The sequence below is a fragment of the Mesoplodon bidens genome (genome assembly GCF_964165515.1).
Source record: "Mesoplodon bidens genome assembly, chromosome: X".
NCBI classification, from domain to species: domain Eukaryota; kingdom Metazoa; phylum Chordata; class Mammalia; order Artiodactyla; family Ziphiidae; genus Mesoplodon; species Mesoplodon bidens.
The window spans coordinates 126,997,849-127,016,619 of record NC_138163.1 but is presented as its reverse complement, the minus strand read 5'-3'; the positions used below and the strand labels follow the sequence as shown (position 1 = coordinate 127,016,619).

The window sequence follows — 18,771 nt, the reverse complement described above, 5'->3', positions numbered from 1 at the left end:
AGCGGCTAGGCCCATGAGCCATGGCCGCTGAGCCTGCGCGTCCGGAGCCTGTGCTCCGCAACGGGAGAGGCCACAGCAGTGGGAGGCCCGCGTACCGCAAAAAAAAAAAAAAAAAAGCAGTGAGTAAAGGAAGATTAAAATATATATGGGTTTAAAAAATAAATAAAATAAAATTCAAAAAAATGTGTATATATTTCAGTATATACAAATATGGAATAAGACAACATGAACAAATACTACACAAAACCAAAATACCCCAAAAAGTCCCTATTACATAAAGGAATTTAATACATGACTAAAAAAACCAAAGATATCATTACAAATCAAAGTAGGTAAAATACACAGAAATAAATTTCAAAGAAATGTGTAGGACCAATATGAAGAAAACTTTAAAACTTTACTTCAGAGACATAAAAGAAGGTATGGATAAAATGAAAGCCACTTATACAGTTCCTGAATAGGCCAGTCAATATTTTCAGTGTTTTAATTCTTCCCCAAATTAATTCATAAATTTAAAGAGTGATTTCTCATATACTTTGATAAAAGGACTGTGAAGTTAATCTTGAAGACAACTAACATTTTGAGGTTTAAAAAAGGAGAAAAGGAATAATGAGAAAAGTCCTGATAATAAAAAGCTGCAGCTATTAAAATGGTAGGCAGGAATAAACAAAGAGATCTGGAACAGACCAGAATACAAAGACAGAAATTTAGTATATACTGAAAGGTGGTATTTCAAGTCAGTGGACAAAGAATGCAATCTTTGATAATTGCGATTAGGAATAGTGGCTAATCAGAAAAAAATTTAGAGAAAAAATTATGTTACATCCTCATCTCCCACCAAATTAAATTCCAGATGTATTAACAACATTAAAGTAAAAGCAAATGGTGGTGATCATTTTAAAATGCACAGAAACATCAAATCACTATATTGTGCACCAGGAACACAGTGTTGTAAGTCAGTTATACTTCAAAAGCAAACTCATAGAAAAATAGATCAGATTTGTGGTTACCAGAGCAGAGGGGTGGGGTGAGGGGAATTGGATGAAGGTGGTCAAAAAGTACAAACTTACAGTTATAAGATAAGTAAGTAGTAGGGATGTAATGTACAGCAAGATAAATATAATTAACACTGCTCTATGTTATACATGAAAGTTAAGAGAGTACATCCTAAGAGTTTTCATCACAAGGGAAACAATTTTTTGCTACTTCTTTAATTTTGCATCTGTATGAGATGATGGATGTTCAACTAAACACTGTGATAATCATTTCATGATGTATGCAAGTCAAATTATTATGCTGTACACCTTAAACTTATACAGTGCTGTCTTTCAACTATATCTCAATAAAACTGGAAGAAAAAAAATAAAGTAAAACCAAATGAAGCTCTAAAAGTGCCAGAAGAAAATATAGATGAATATTTAAATATTCCTGGAACAGAAAAGCTTACAGGTGACGTCAAAGGCAGAAATCATAAAGGAAACAGCTGATACATTTAGTCACACAAATGGTAAAATGAAATTTATCAGCAGAAGTAATATTAAGCAGAAGTAATATTACTTATCAGTTACTTACTTATTAACTAATATTAAGCAGAAGTAATATTACTTATCAGCAGAAGTAATATTAAGACAAATTGCAAACAAAGTAAAAATATATACATGTGGTAAGTATAGGTTAATGTACTCTGCACAAAGTATTCTTGAAAATCATTTTTCAAAATCCAAAGGAAAATTGGCATAACACCTGGCACTAGTCAATTCTGCTGCCCACCAAACAACCCTAAAATCTCAGCGACTTAGAAAACATTTACTGATTTCTCCCTCATGTTACGTAGGGGTTGTGGGTCATTTGTGAGTCTACCCTGTGCCTTCTTATTCCAGGACCCGGGTTGAAGGAGAAATCCCTATATGGGGCATGCAGCTCTCACAGCAGAGGGCAGAAAGACGACAGAGACTGAGCCAAATTATGCCATTGCATTGAAAAGTTCTGCTTCAAAAAGGCATATTTCATATTCAGTAATATCCCACAGAGCAAAACAAATCACATGGCCAAATAAGGTGACTGACCTCTCTGGTTTGCCCAGGAGTAAAAGGGTTCCCAGGATTCAGGACTTTCAGTTTCAAAACCAGGGAAGTTCCAAACAAATCAGGAAGAGTTAACCATCCTACGTGGCCAAAGGCCAAAGTCTGTGGGGCAGGGAATTTACTCCACCCAGGAAGCTGGGTCATAGTTTCAAACAAATATACAATCTACCATAGACTTGAATAAGCCATTCCACCGACAAAATGAAAATCAAAGAAATCTAAATTAACATAATGAGATACCCGGGAAATCTCTGCCAGTTCAATGGTTAGGGCTCCACACTTCCACTGCAGGGGGCACAGGTTCGATCCCTGGTTATCCCTTTTTTTGGTTGTTTGGTGTACTCTCAGGTTAGTAAAGTTTAAAAAGAATAGTATTCAGCAAAGGTATAAAGAAAACTGAAAAACCTGAAAAACGTACCTACCCACCAAATCAGGTATTCTGTACCTAGGCATTTATGTTAAAAAAATACAGTGGAGAAAGGACAGTCTCTTCAATAAGTGGTGCTGGGAAAACTGGATAGGGACATGTAAAAGTATGAGATTAGATCACTCCCTAACACCATACACAAAAATAAGCTCAAAATGGATTAAAGACCTAAATGTAAGGCCAGACACTATCAAACTCTTAGAGGAAAACATAGGCAGAACACTCTATGACATAAATCACAGCAAGATCCTTTTGGACCCACCTCCTAGAGAAATGGAAATAAAGACAAAAATAAACACATGGGACCTAATGAAACTTAAAAGCTTTTGCACAGCAAAGGAAACCATAAACAAGACCAAAAGACAACCCTCAGAATGGGAGAAAATATTTGTAAATGAAGCAACTGATAAAGGATTAATCTCCAAAATTTATAAGCAGCTCATGCAGCTCAATAGCAAAAAAAACAAACAACCCAATCCAAAAATGGCCAGAAGACCTAAATAGACATTTCTCCACAGAAGATATACAGACTGCCAACAAACACATGAAAGGATGCTCAACATCTTTGCTCATTAGAGAAATGCAAATCAAAACTACAATGAGATATCATCTCACACCAGTCAGAATGGCCATCATCAAAAAATCTAGAAACAATAAATGCTGGAGAGGGTGTGGAAAAAAAGGAACACTCTTGCACTGCTGGTGGGAATGTGAATTGGTACAGCCACTATGGAGAACAGTATGGAGGTTCCTTAAAAAACTACAAATAGAACTACCATATGACCCAGCAATCCCACTACTGGGCATATACCCTGAGAAAACCATAATTCAAAAAGAGACATGTACCAAAATGTTCATAGCAGCCCTATTTACAATAGCCCGGAGATGGAAGCAACCTAAGTGTCCATCATCAGATGAATGGGTAAAGAAGATGTGGCACATATATACAATGGAATATTACTCAGCCATAAAAAGAAATGAAATTGAGCTATTTGTAATGAGGTGGATGGACCTAGAGTCTGTCATACAGAGTGAAGTAAGTCAGAAAGAGAAAGACAAATACTGTATGCTGACACATATACATGGAATTTAAGAAAAAAAAATGTCATGAAGAACATAGGGGTAAGACAGGAATAAAGACACAGACCTACTGGAGAATGGACTTGAGGATATGGGGAGGGGGAAGGGTAAGCTGTGACAAAGCGAAAGAGCGGCATGGACATATATACACTACCAAATGTAAGGTAGATAGCTAGTGGGAAGCAGCCGCATAGCACAGGGAGATCAGCTCGGTGCTTTGTGACCGCCTGGAGGGGTGGGATAGGGAGGGTGGGAGGGAGACGCAAAAGGGAGGGGATATGGGAACATATGTATATGTATAACTGATTAAATTTGTTATAAAGCAAAAAAAAAAAAATTCTTTGTACCCCACATTTCCTCCAACTACTACCCCATTATCTTGCTTCTTCTCACAGCCCAACTCTCTTTATTTTAAATTGAAGTATAGTTGATTTACAATGTTTCAGGTGTGCAACAAAGTGATTCAGTTATACACACACACACACACAGGCACATGCACACACACTCACATTTTCTTTTTCAGGTTCTTTTCCATTATAGGTTATTACAAGATATTGAATATAGTTCCCAGTGCTATATGGTAAGTCCTTGCTGTTTAATCTATTTTATATATAGTAGTGTATATCTATTAATCTCAAATTCCTAATTTATCCCTCCCCACCCCTTCCCTTTTGGTAACCATAAGTTTGTTTTCTATGTCCAGCACAACTCTTAAAAAGAGATATCTATACTCACTGTCTTCACTTCCTCACCTATCATTCTCTCCTCAGTAAAGTCTTATTCAAATCAGACTTTCATCTCTATGACTCCACTGAAATGACTCTCATCAAAGGTTATTATGACCCATGTATTACCATAACCAGCAGCCAATTCCCTGACCTCATCTTACCCAAATTCTCAGGGGCATTTGACACTGTTGACCTCACTTTCTCTATGGAACACTTTCTTCTCTAGACCAGAAGTTATGAACTAAATTGTGCTCCCCAAATCCGTAGGTTGAAGCCCTATCCCCAATGTGACTGTATTTGCAAATGGGGCCTTTAAGAAAGTGATTAAAGTTAAATGAGATCATAAAGATGGGGGCTAAAAGTCTATAGAACTGGTGCCCTTATAAGAAGAGAGAGACTCCAAGAACATGTGGTCACAGAGAAAAACTCATGCAAGGATTCAGCAAAAAGGCAGTCTTCACAAGCCAAGGAGAAAGGCCGCAGAAGAAACCAAACCTGCCAACACCTTGATCTTAGACTTCCACATTCAAGTACTGTGAGAAAATGACTTCTGTTGTTTAAGCCACCCAATCTGTGGTATTTTGTCATGACAGCCCTAGCAAACAAATATACTAGTGTATCTACTTTTGTGTGTATTTGAAATGGAAGTTCTCTATAGCCAAAAAAACAATTTTTAAAAAGATCCTCTGTAAATGGATGATTTTCAAATTAAAAAAAATAAAATAAATTTTAAAGTTTCGCTTCACAGTGTTGTTTATAATATCAATAAATTGGAAATGATTTCCTATTATTGTATAGATTCTATGCAGCCTTTAGAAGTATAGAATCTATTAAAATGTCTACAGTAGATTAAGTTTTAAAATTAGATAGAAAAAAATTAGATTGAAAAAATTATGACTAGGGGAGAGATAAATTGGGAATTCAGGATTAACAGATACCTACTACTATATATAAAATAGATAAACAACAAGGACCTACCGTATAGAATAGGGAACTATATTCAATATCTTGTAATAACCTATAATGGAAAGGAATCTGAAAAAGAATATACATATGTATAACTGAATCACTTTGCTGTACACCTGAAACATTGTAAATCAACTATACTTCAATTAAAAAAATAGTATGACTCAGATTCAGTTCATTTAAAGTTCAAAAATAAGCAAAACTGATCTATAATGTCAGAAGACAGGATAATGGTTACCCTGGTCTTTTCAGATGGGGAGAGACTGGAAGGGGCATAAAGGGGGTTTCTGTTTCTTGAGCTGGAGGCTGATTACACATTATGTTCATTTCATCTACTGGTACTTATGATTTATATACTTTCTTGCTTGTATGTAAAAAGTTTAAGAAGAAAGTATGTAAGGGCTAGTGCCTTTTTAAAGATAATTAGTATAGGGACTTCCCTGGCGGTCCAGTGATTAGGACTCCGCGCTTCCACTGCAGGGGGCACAGGTTTGATCTCTGGTCAGGGAACTAAGATCCCACAAGCCACGCGGCATGGCCAAAAAAATAATAATAAATAAATAAATAAATATAATTAGTATATACACCAAAATTTCAACATTAACAATAATTATTCCAAGTGGTGGGAAATGGACGATTTTTATTTTCTTCAGGTCATTCTATATTGTCAATATATTCTATATTGCCTGAGTTTTTCTCTTAATGAAATGTTGAGAAATATATTACCTTTATGATAAAATAAAACAAAACATAATCCATACTACAAAAGGTACAGTGAGAATGGTATCCTCACACACTGTTTTCCAAAAGGGTGGACTAATTTAGAATGTCATCAGCAATCAGAAAAATGTATCAATAACCATGAGAACATTCACAGATCCAAAATGTATGACCCAGCAGCTCTACTTCTGGAACTCTATCCTAAAGAAATTACCCAAAATACAAGAAAGAACCTCAATTTAACGCAGTGCTTTATAGGGGGGAAGTGGTCCTCCCTCATACCGTGCTCATAAGGTGAAAAAGTGCCCGCATCGATGTTTATATAGGGGTCGATTTTGATGGCAGTAACTCGGAGTCCACATGATTTTAGAATCGTCCCAATGCTGCTTGCTATGATCCCTTTACCGATGCCCGAGATGACCCCACCAGTGACCAAGATGTACTTCATTGGCAGAGGAGTGGCTGAGTGACAGCACCCAGATAGAATCTGAAAGGTAATGAAATTAAGGGTCAGGGAAGAGAAACATGTTCTTAAACCAGTAAAGTGGAGAGTGTGTTGGACCAGAATTTCAAAAGTACACAGCACTTTTTCTAAGTATGTGAAACAAAGTCTTATCGTCTAGGTTTTTCTTTCTTGTCGACATGCAGGAAGCTCTGGATACAGCAAAATGTTTGGCTCCATTACCCTGATTTTACATTTACCCCAACTCTGTCGTGTGACAAACTTCATCATAAGAAGCCAAAATTCTCTGGGATTCAGAAGCATGGTAAAATTTTTAAGAGATTAGGCTTTGGAGTCAGATCTGTACTAGCTATACCTGGGCGAGTTACTAATCCTTTCTGTACCTGTTTCTACATCTGTGAAATGGAATAAAAAGTACCAATCCCTTGGAATATTTTTCAGCACTAAAAAGAAATGAGCTACCAATCCATGAAAAGACATGGAGGAAACTTAAATGCATGTTACTAAGTGAAAGAAGCCCATCTGAAAAGGCACATACTGCATGATTCCAACTATATGACATTCTGGAAAAGACAAAACTATGAAGACAGTAAAATGATCAGTGGTTTTCAGAGGTTAGTGGGGGGAGGGAAAGATGAATAGGTGGAGCATAGAGGATTTTTAGGACAGTGAAACTATTCTGTATGATTCTATAATGGTGGATACAGGTCATTATACATTTGTCCAAACTCACAGAATGTATAACACCAAGAGTGAACTCTAATGTAACCTATGGACTTGGAATGATAATGATGTGTAGCTTCATTGACTGTAACAAATGTACCTCTCTGGTTCAAGATTTTGATAATGAGGAACGCTGTGGGCATGGGGCAGTGGGTGTATGGAAACTCAGTACTTTCTGCTCAGTTTTGCTGTGAACCTAAAATTGCTCTAAAAATAGCCTATTTGGGGGGACTTCCCTCGTGGTGCAATGGTTAAGAATCCGCCTGCCAATGCACGGGACACGAGTTCAATCCCTGGTCCGGGAAGATCCCACATGCTGCGGAGCAACTAAGCTCATGCACCACAACTACTGAACCTGTGCTCAAGAGCCCGCAAGCCACAACTACTGAGCCTGCATGCCACAACTACTGAAGCCCACGCGCCTAGAGCCCGTGCTCCGCAACAAGAGAATCCACCGCAATGCGAAGCCCGCGCACCGCAACAAAGAGCAGCCCCCGCTCGCCGCAACTAGAGAAAGCCTGAGCACAGCAACAAAGACCCAACGCAGCCAAAAATAAATAATTTTTTTTAATTTAAAAAAATAAAATAAAATAAAAATAGTCTATTTTAAAAATCAATATTCAAATATGCCAACATTTTTAAAAATCTTGGGACTTCCCTGGTCTCCAGTGGTTAAGACTGCGCTCTCAATGCAGGGGGCCCAGGTTCAATCCGTGGTCGGGGAACTAGATCACACGTGCCGCAACTAAGACCCGACGCAGCCAAATAAATAAATATTTTAAAAATAAAATAAAAAATCTTGCGGATGGCTGTGAGGATTAAATGAGCTAAGGTATAGATCAGAGGTCAGGAAACCAGGGCCCACAGGTCACATCTGACCCACTGTCTGTTTTTGTATGGTCGCCAAGCTAAGAATGTTTTACATTTTAAATGACTGAGAAAAGATCAAAAGAATATTTCATGACACATTAAAATTGTATGAAGCTCAAACTTCAGTGTCCATAAATCAAGTTTTATTAGCACACAGCCATGCCCATTATTTACATATTGTCTCTGGTGGCTTTCTGGCTCAATGGCAGAGCTGAGTAGCTGGGAAAACAGAGACCTCTGGCCCACAAAGCCTGAAATATTTACTATCTTTTATAGAAAATGTTTGCTGATACCTGGCTTAGAGGGGGTCAAAATTGACCCCTATATCAACATACAGTAAGAACTTAGTAAAAGTTAGCTACTAATGTCATTATTAATAATAATAAATGTATCCTCCTTAACTATGCATGTGGAACACTGAATCTGTTCCTTACCCATCCATTTCACCATGCAGAAATATTCAAGCAGAAAAAAAAAAGAAAATATTATGTCATAAAGAAATTTTATTTGACTTTCCTGCTGCTGTGTGATTCAAACCCTTTTGTTTTAGAGGCAGACAGGAAGCCCAAGAGCTACTTGGGCTACTCTACTCTGAGAACTCTTGTTTTCCCCTTGAGCCTGGGCAGGGGCCTTCTGCGCTTGCCATTTCACCATGCACGTGAAGGTGAGCCTTAACGGCATTATTCGTGTGGTCCTGACAGGCAAACAAACGGCCAACTAAGACTATTAATAGAAAATCGCAACTACAAGAAAAGAGAGTAACTAACAAAAGCTAATAACTCTAAATCCCACTTTCTATTGTAATTCACAAGTGTTTTTAAATACCTGGAAATCAAGCTCAAATGCAATCAGGTAGGAATGATTTCAGCTACCCGCTTATCCTATCTGCCTGTCTTCCCCAAAGGAATGCCTATTCTGATTTTGTAGTTTCCTCTACTTTCAAAACCAACTAGCTTGGCTTTCCCTGGTGGCACAGTGGTTGAGAATCTGCTTGCCAATGCAAGGGACACGGGTTCGAGCCCTGGTCTGGGAAGATCCCACATGCCGCAGAGCAACTGGGCCCGTGAGCCTACAACTATTGAGCCTGCGCGTCTGGAGCCTGTGCTCCGCAACAAGAGAGGCCGCGATAGTGAGAGGCCCGCGTATCGCGATGAAGAGTGGCCCCCGCTTGCCGCAACTAGAGAAAGCCCTCGCACAAAGACCCAACGCAGCCAAAAATAAATAATAAATAAATTAAAAAGTAAATAAACTAGCTTAACTTAAAAGGTGTAGAGCCCTTTCACTTCAGAGCTGTGAGTTCAATTTGAATTAGCTGACCACCATCAAGGCGAGTAAACTGAAGCCATCCAAAATATACAAGTCCCATCCCAAATGGCTTCCTTAAGTCCCTGGGCCTGCCTTTCTCTACACAACACAGTTGATCATGTTCAATGTCACCGTTCCTCTTTACTAGCCACCTGGCCATCCACTCACCTGAGCTAGCCTAAAAGATTTTCAGTCCAAACCCAGAATGCTACTCCTATAGATCCAAAATGTATCTGAATATTCATCTCTTGCCGCTTCTACTAGCCAAGGTAGTCGTTAGAGCGGGAATTTCATCACAGTCTTCCCTTACTCATCCCACTGTTGATTTTTTTCTATTTCAATAAGTGTCCCTCCTCTGGAGTCAGACAGCCTGAGCTCAAGTGCTGTCACTCAGTAGCTATGACCCTGGGCAATTTCAACTTCTCTAAACCTCAATTTTCTCCACCTGTGCAGTACACAAATAATACCAGTGCCAGCCTTATAGAGCTGTACGGGTAGTTACAAAGAGAGCGCCCAAGTGCTAAGTCAAGGTTAGCTCTTATTTTTCAGAGCCCTATACTCACTGATTCAGTCAGCTCATAAACGTTTACGGAACAGGCAAAGGAGGAAAATCTGCCCCACCAAAATGTGCCTCTTTGGCATGAGCATTAATTTAGTTTGATTATTTTTAAGAAACAGAAGACTCAGGAAGTCCTTCTTTTTTATTGCCCCCTTTGCTGCCTAAAGAATTTAGATAAAGGGCCTGTTCCTGGCATAGAGCTATCACCAGAGATACCTTCAGAGAATATGAGCTAGATGTGGTCGGGGAAGCTCTTAGAGATCAGAGTCCACTCTGTGTACCGTCTCTGCCTGACCTAGCAAACATTTGTTTACCAAAATATTTGCCTTTTCATCTCCATGTTAATTGCCTTCTTCCCTTTTTTTTTTTTAACTATTCATTTATTTAGTTTTGGCTGCGTTGGGTCTTTGTTGCTGTGCGCAGGCTTTCTCTAGTTGTGGCGAAAGGGGGCTACTCTTTGTTGCAGTGCACAGGCTTCTCATTGTGGTGGCTTCTCTTGTTGTGGAGCTTGGGTTCTAGGAGCGTGGGCTCAGTAGTTGCAGCTCGCAGGCTCTAGAGCACAGGCTCAGTAGTTGTGGCGCATGGGCTTAGTTGCTCCACAGCATTTGGGATCTTCCCGGATCAGGGCTCAAACCCATGTCCCCTGCATTGGCAGGCAGGTTCTTAACCACTGCGCCACCAGGGAAGCCTTGCCCTCTTCCCTTCTGAGGTCCCAAACTACTACCCACAACATCTTCTTTTCTCTTGAGCTGAAGATGGTATTTAAGGCAAGGGTTTCAACCATTTTAGCAAGTGACTAAGTTTTCCTGGGTCTCTCCCATGTATACACATTATTAAACTTTTATTTGATTTTCTCCTGTTAATCTGCCTCATGTCAACTTAATTCTTAGACCAGCAGAAGAACCTAGAAGGGTAGAAGGAAATTTTCTTCCTCCCAGACAACTATATGCTTGACGTGTTCCCAGGTCCTGTGGATATGGGTGTGAACAAAAAGTCAAGGTCCCTATCCTCTTGGTCTTCACCTTTCCTGTTGGATAAAGGGGCAAATAAGCTGTTCTGTAACTACCTTATTCTGGCACTGTCACACTATTAAAATGACTTCCCATCTGTAAGAGTTAGCAAAATGGAAAAATGCCATAGAAAACTGGAGAGTATTTATGAGAAGGCACATTATGTGGTTGTCAAAAAGCCTAAGAATCTTTCATATAAGGTATGCTTATGTTACACAACAGAGCAGGATATAAAATTAAATATATTATTATCTCAACTGTTTTTTTTAAATTAAGACTGGTCAAATTACACCAAAATGCTACATTTTAATATATATTTAGGTGGTTGGGTTGCAGGCAATTATTACTTTTCCATATTTTCAAAAGCACAAGATACCTTTTTAAGCATATCAGATATTTTACAAAGTCCTTTTTGAAAATGTAACAATATCAAGGAGACACCTAATCCTTTCTATTTTAAGCAAACAAGTAAGTTTGAAGCAAAATTTTAAAACAACAGGAAAAGCAGGTTCTTCAAGCTACTTCTAGAATCGGGATTTTTTTTCTCTTGTGAAGACCATTATTTACATTTACTCTTATATGCAGTGAGCAGACCCAATTGTCTGTAAAATAGGCATGTGTAGGGCTGTCCACTGTCCAATAAAAACATTTAAAAAAATTACACTGTGTAATTTTAAATTTTACAGTAGCCATATAAAAAGTAAAAAGAAACAGATTAAGTTCATTTTAATAATATCTTATTTAACCCAAGGTATCCAAAATACTATCATTCAACACATAATCAATTTAAGAATATTTTGGTGAGATAATTTACAACCCTTTTTTTTTTTGTAATGTCTTCCGAAATTAGGTGTGTCTACGCACAGCACATCTCAACTCATACTGGACAGTGCAGGCCTAAAGCAACTAAAAACAGAAGCAAGAAGAGATACTTTCTCAATGACAACCATTTAAAAAGTAGTCAAAAACAAAAGAGTACTTACTGCATGAGCCCACTTTATGAAGTTCTAGAACAGGCAAAACTAAGCTCTGATGGAAATCAAGGGGTGAGGGCGGTTGTGGATCGACCGGAGAGGAGCACGAGGGAACTTTCTGGAGTGATGGAAATGGTCTATGTCTACGTTGGGGTAGTGGTTACACTGGTGTATAATTTGTCAAAATCCCCGATCTGCACGCTTAAAATGCGGGCATTTTACTGAACGTAAATTAGACATCAAATGTGGAGAAACTGTTTTAGAAAGAAAGCTATGTTGTAGCAGCAGCGGACTCGGGCTCAGAGCGCCCTAACCAGCTCCGACCCGGGAAACGGGAGGGTCGCGGGGGAGGAGACAGAAAGGCCATCTCACTACGCCCGGGGCTGCATTTCCGCCAACGCCATCTCGGGGCTCCCGGGGCCCGGGAGGAACCGGGCGGGGGCCGCGGCGGGCCCCAGCGCCCGGTTCCGAGGCGGGGTGCGCGCCGAAGCGCCGCTCGCGGACGCGGCGCTCCGGAGCCCGGGCCGCGGGCCGCCGCAGGGCGGGCTCCCAGGGCCCCGGCCCTGCCCCGCCGCTGTCTGCCCGCGGGCAGAGAGCACAGGGTGCTGGGACGCGTGCGGCGGCAGCCCTCGGAGGGGACAAAGGCTCCCGGTCCCCTGTGCGCGCCGGGCTGGGGCCGCGGGATGGAGGGCGGCCCCGGCGCTGAGGCCCGGGCGGGGAGTTACCTGTGCTTTGCCGGCGGCGGTGGCGCGGAGGGTGGCCGTTGGAGCCGGCGAGCTCCGCCCCGAGGCCCGCCCGCGCTCACCTGTCGGGCTGGGGAGGGGTCCGCCGCCAGCGGCGTCCCGAGTCGCCCCCGTGTCCCTCCCGCCGCCCGCGCGGGCCTCGGGGTGCATGGCGCCTTCCTCGCCCACCTCCCCCTCTCCTGCCGCCGCGGGCCCCACTGACTCACGCCGGTGAGCTCGGGGTTGGCACCCGGGTTTGTGCAACGCTCCGAAACAAGCGCCCCAAAAGTGACTCCTCAAGCGTTGGTGGCTTCCCGTCACCCTCCGCCCTGGACGCACTTTGGCCCCAGGCCTCGCTCAGCCCGGGGACTGCCCCTCCCCTCCGCGGCTTGCTGAGCACCGGCACCTCGGAGACTCGGGTGAACGCCAGGTCCCGGCGCCCCGGCCCCTCGGCACGCCCAGACCCTGCTCGGATCCTCGCGTCCCGCTCTCGGCGGCGCCGGAAAGAGCTTCTCTCGGTCACGGAGACCAACTGCGGGAGCGCCGAGCAGAGGACGACGATCAGATGGGATGCCGGCCTTTGAGGGGCTCACAATCTGGGGGGAGGGCTACACCTCTACTGGAATCAGTAAGGTTCCTGGAACAGTACGCGTGTAGCAAAACTTTAAATTTAAAATGCGAGGGCAGAAGGACGACAATCAGGGCTTCGCCGAGTGACTTTTTAAAGAGTATTTGGAGGATGGTTAGTGCCTTGGTGCCAGGAAAGGACACAGGAGGTTTTTGTTTGTTTGTTTGTTTTGGGTTTTTTTTGCATTACGCGGGCCTCTCACTGCTGTGGCCTCTCCCGTTGCGGAGCACAGGCTCCAGACGTGTAGGCTCAGCGGCTATGGCTCACGGGCCCAGCCGCTCCGCGGCATGTGGGATCTTCCCGGACCGGGACACAAACCTGTGTCCCCTGCATCGGCAGGCGGACTCTCAACCACTGCGCCAGCAGGGAAGCCCCCGGGAAGCCCCCGCAGGAGGTTTTTAAGGCCAAGGGAAGAACATAAACCACTGAAGGAGAGAGGATCAAACTAGGGACAACAGGAGGGTTTGGAATCAGACGGAAGGGTTAGGAAAGTGGTGAAAATTTTGAATGACCAGGTGAGTCACTAGAGGGCCGAGTGAGGAGAGCATCATTGAAGACCCAGTGGAGTCTAGAAACCATCATTGTGTAATGACCTCCAGCTATAGTTGTGCAAGATGTCTACAGGTCGGTATATAAATATTGATATTGATAAAACCAGAGTTTGCTGGTTGAGTAGAGTAGAAGGATGAGAGTGAGGAAGTTAAGGGCACTGAAAAAATGTGATGGTAGTGACGCACCAGGGGTCTAGTCCCCAGAGGAAAGGAAGGGAGAGGAGCAGGGAGCGGATAGACTGGAAGAGAGAAAAGAGATGGACCAAAAGATGAGGGCCTGTGGGAATGAAGGAACTGAGGAGTTGTCACCACAGTGTGGGTGTCGGCGATGTCAAAGGGGAAGCAATTCCAGGAGATGATCCAGTTTAGGGTCTGACTCTGGAACGGGGTCAAGTGAGATGGGCGTCACTGGAATTGGGTCTAGCGCCCACCAGGCCAGTGTGGGGGACATTGAAGGCCCCCGGAAGGATGGCGGAAATTGGAGGAGTCAGTTGAGGCCAAGGAACCAAGTCTCCAGTGAATGTGAAGAAGCAACCCCGAAGCTAGTAAATGACAGCAACAAAGAAGGGTAGAGGGATGTCTGGCAGAATTTGATGAGTTTCAAAACAAAAGGGAGTTTCTCCCTATCAAGAATGACAGAGCAGGGCTTCCCTGGTGGCGCAGTGGTTGAGAGTCCGCCTGCCGATGCAGGGGACACGGATTCGTGCCCCGGTCCGGGAAGATCCCACATGACGCGGAGCGGCTGGGCCCGTGAGCCATGGCCGCTGAGCCTGCGCGTCCAGAGCCTGTGCTCCACAACGGGAGAGGCCACAACAGTGAGAGGCCCGCGCAACGCAAAAAAAAAAAAAAGAATGACAGAGCAGTGCCATGGAAGAAGCAGTAAGGAGCTGAGGATGGTGATGTCAACTTCTGGGGAAATGAGCAGAGGGTCCACTCAGCAGGAATGGTAGGGGAGACCCAAGTCTCCATGGAGGCCAAGAAATAATTTTTTTTTTTTTTTTTTTAAGGAGAAAGCACCGTGTAAAGAGGCCGGAAGCACAGAGGGCTTTGTTGTGAAACAAGTCTTCCAGAGGACCCAGTGGAAAGAATGCTTGTGAAACAGGTTGACATGGACGGTGATACTTAATACCTGCTATATATGTAAGGCTTCCCTCCACATTTTGGTACTTTGTTTCCTTTTTACAACCAGGACAACTATTAAGATCCCCTTTTTATAATGAAGAACCTGAGGCTTAGAGATGTGAAATGCCCTGACCAAAATATCTGTCCCCAAAGTCAGACTCTTCACCACAGGATATAAGGTCTCATCCTTATTCTGTTAATCTACGAGGTCAACAGATGAAGGATACTTTGTGAATACAAAGGGGTTATGATAACTATTGTATCATTAATCTAAAATGGGAAAATATTTGAGCAGAAAAATTTGATAACAGGGTTCAGATTGACTGATTTGTGTGGGATCAGAGAGTACCCTCATTCACAGGTGTTTTATTCATGGCCTGTATAGCATTGAGGATAAAAAAAGAAGAAGAAAAAGAAAAAGAAGTCTGTCATTAAGTTGACGGCTTGTGTTCTTTTTTACTTTTTTTTTTGGCAGGCGCCGAGTGGCATGCAGGATCTTGGTTCCCCTTCCCTGACCAGGGATTGAACCCATGTCCCTGGAAGTGGGAGCGTGGAGTCCTAACCACGGGACCACCAGGGAAATCCCTCGTGTTCTTTTATAATCTTTTGTTTTGAAGAATTCTAACCTTCAGGACGATTGTAAACCCTGGGGAACATGGACTTCATCATGATTTTGGGTGGAGATAGAGCAAAAGTAAGGCTGAAAGGGATGGCCCCCACCTCTGCTATCAGAAGGGTCAGCACTGTATTCCTTTCATAGGTGAAGAAACTCTAAAGGGAAAGGATGAGTAATGAGTCAAGTTTACTCACCCATTAGATAGTGGAGTTAGCACCCCTGTCCTAGGCTTCTGACCGAAATTCCAGGCTCATTCCAATCACCCTTGAACCAAATATCCTTTTTCTGGAAAGTGTTGACCACTTTCAGGTTCTGACTAAATCCTAGAAAGGCATTGGTCCTAAGATACCTCTTGACTTTCAAAGGTTAATCAATACCCAGACTCTGAAAACAGGTTGGAATGTCATTGATGCCACGGAATTGTACACTTAACAATGGTTAAAATGGCAAGTTTTATGTTATATATATGTTTACACAGTTTAAAAAATTAATGGGGCTTCCCTGGTGGTGCAGTGGTTAAGAATCCGCCTGCCAATGCAGGGGACACGGGTTTGAGCCCTGGTCCGGGAAGATCCCACATGCTGCGGAGCAACTAAGCCCGTGCGCCACAACTACTGAAGCCCGCGCGCCTACAGCCTGTGCTCCGCAACAAGAGAAGCCACTGCAATGAGAAGTCCACACACCGCAACGAAGAGTAGCCCCCGCTTGCCACAACTAGAGAAAGCCCGCACACAGCAACGAAGACCCAACGCAGCCAAAAATAACTTAAATAAATTTTAAAAAATAATAATGGTGTAATACAACAGAAACCATTGAATTGTACTGTTTCAACAGGTGTGGATGGCATGTGAATTATATATCGATAAAGCTGTTTGGAAAAAAAACAGGTTGAGCCTGTTAAGCTAAAGTCCTGGAGCACCCTCTTACACTGTTGGTGGGAATGTAAACTGATACAGCCGCTATGGAGAACAGTATGGAGGTTCCTTAAAAAACTACAAATGGAACTACCATATGACCCAGCAATCCCACTACTGGACATATACCTGGAGAAAACCATAATTCAAAAAGACACATGCACCCCAATGTTCACTGCAGCACTATTTACAATAACCAGGACATGGAAGCAACCTAAATGTCCATCAACAGAGGAATGGATAAAGAAGATGTGGTACATCTATACAATGGAATATTAGCCATAAAAAGGAATGAAATTGTGTCATTTGCAGAGACGTGGATGGACCTAGAGACTGTCATACAGAGTGAAGTAAGTTGGAAAGAAAAAAACAAATATAGTATATTAACACATACATGTAGAATCTAGAAAAATGGCATAGATGATCCTATTTGCAAAGAAGAAATAGAGACACAGACGTAGAGAACAAACGTATGGATACCAAGGGGGAACGGGGGGTGGTGGTGGTGAATTGGGAAGTTGGGATTGACATATATATACTACTATATATAAAATAGATAACTAATGAGAACCTACTGTATAGCACAGGGAACCCTACTCAGTGCTCTGTGGTGACCTAAATGGGAAGGAAATCCAAAAAAGAAGGGATATATGTACACATATGGCTGAATCACTTTGCTGTGCAGCAGAAACTGACACAGCAGTGTAAAGCAACTATACTCCAATTAAAAAAAAAAAAGTCCTGGACCAGAATTGTAAATATACCTCAGGCTGGAAAACTGGAGAGCAAGGAAATCAGAATTGTAATCTGTCTCCCACATACTCACACAGGTCACTGGAACTAGGCTACTCTCCTCAAGATGGTGGGGGGTGGAGGAATACATAATGCTTAAGACTGTGCTTGGGAAATACATTCATGAACTCCCTACTCTGAAGGGGGAATTGTTCACTTGGCCAGTTTTTTGTTGTTGTCCATTTGTTTACACGTTATTGTGGGAAAAGTTGAATATATAGAAAAGCAAACCTAAAACTTGAACTTCAACAATTATCAATCCATGGCCAGGTTTGTTTCATCTGTATCCCCACCCATTTCCCCCAACCTGTATTAATTTGAAGCAAATGCCAGACATCCTATTATTTCATTGGTAAATATCTCAGTATGACTCTAAAAGATTAGAACTCTTTTAAAAACACACACACAATTACCACAATTTAAAAATTAATAATTCCTATGTCCATCACACATGAATGGGTAAACAAAATATGGAATATATATACAATGGAATACTCCTCAACCTTTTTTAAGATAGCCTGCTTTTTTGTTATATTCACTGGTTTGTTTTTTATTTTTTAGATTTCACATATAAGTGATGATATACAGTATTTGTCTTGCTCCGTTTGATTTATTTCACTAAGCATAAAACCCTCCAGGTCCATCCATGTTGTTCAAATGGCAAAATTTCATTCTTTTTTATGCTGAGTAGTATTCCGTTGTATATATATGTAGCACATCTTTACCCATTGGTCTGTTGATGTACCCTTAGGTTGCTTCCATATCTTGGCAATTGTAAATAATGCTGCTATGAACATTGGGGTGCATGTATCTTTTTGAATTAGTATTTTCATTTTCTTTGGATATATACCCAGGAGAGGAATTGCCAGATCGTATGGTAGCTCTATTTTTAATTTTTTGAGGAACCTCCATAACGTTTTCCACAGTGACTTCATCAATTTACATTCCCGCCAACAGTGTGCAAGGGTTCCCCTTTCTCTACATCCTCACCAACGTTTGTTATTTGTGGTCATTTTGATGATGGCCATTCTGACAAGTGTGAGGTGATATCACATTATGATTTTGATTTGCATTTCTCTGATGATTAGTGATGTTGAGCATCTTTTCATGTGCCTGTTGGCTATCTGTATGTCTTCTTTGGAAAAATGTCTATTCAGGTCTTTTGACCATTTTTTAATCAGGTTGTTTGGGGTTTTTTGATACTAAGTTGTATGTGCTATTTTTGTATTTTGGATATTAACCCCTTATCGGTCATATCCTTTGCAAATATACTCTCCCATTCAGTAGGTTGTCTTTTCATTTTGTGGATGGTTTTCTTTGTAAAAGCTTTTAAGTTTAATTAGGTCCCATTTGTTTATTTTTGCTTTTGTTTCCTTTGCCTTAGGACAGCGGTCCGCAACCTTTTTGGCACCAGGGACCGGTTTCGTGGAAGACAATTTTTCCACGGGGGGCGGGGGACGGTTCAGGCGGTAATGCGAGCCATGGGGAGTGGCAGATAAAGCTTTGCTCTTTCGCCT

The 18,771-nt window shown here is 42.0% G+C and overlaps 1 protein-coding gene across 4 annotated transcripts in view; it reads right to left on the bottom strand.

Moving 5' to 3' along the window:
• CTPS2 (CTP synthase 2) overlaps positions 1-13,193 on the bottom strand; it is a 107,727-nt gene extending 94,534 nt beyond the window's left edge. The window contains exons 1-2 of one of the 4 annotated variants that reach the window (XM_081221637.1): positions 12,859-13,193; positions 6,288-6,492 (exon numbers count right to left, since the gene is read on the bottom strand). In XM_081221637.1, coding sequence (XP_081077763.1) covers positions 6,288-6,453 — 166 coding nt within the window. In that variant the 5' untranslated portion in view covers positions 6,454-6,492; positions 12,859-13,193. The other 3 variants (XM_081221636.1, XM_081221638.1, XM_081221639.1) reach the window with 3 other exon arrangements.
• Positions 13,194-18,771: the final 5,578 nt, after the last annotated feature.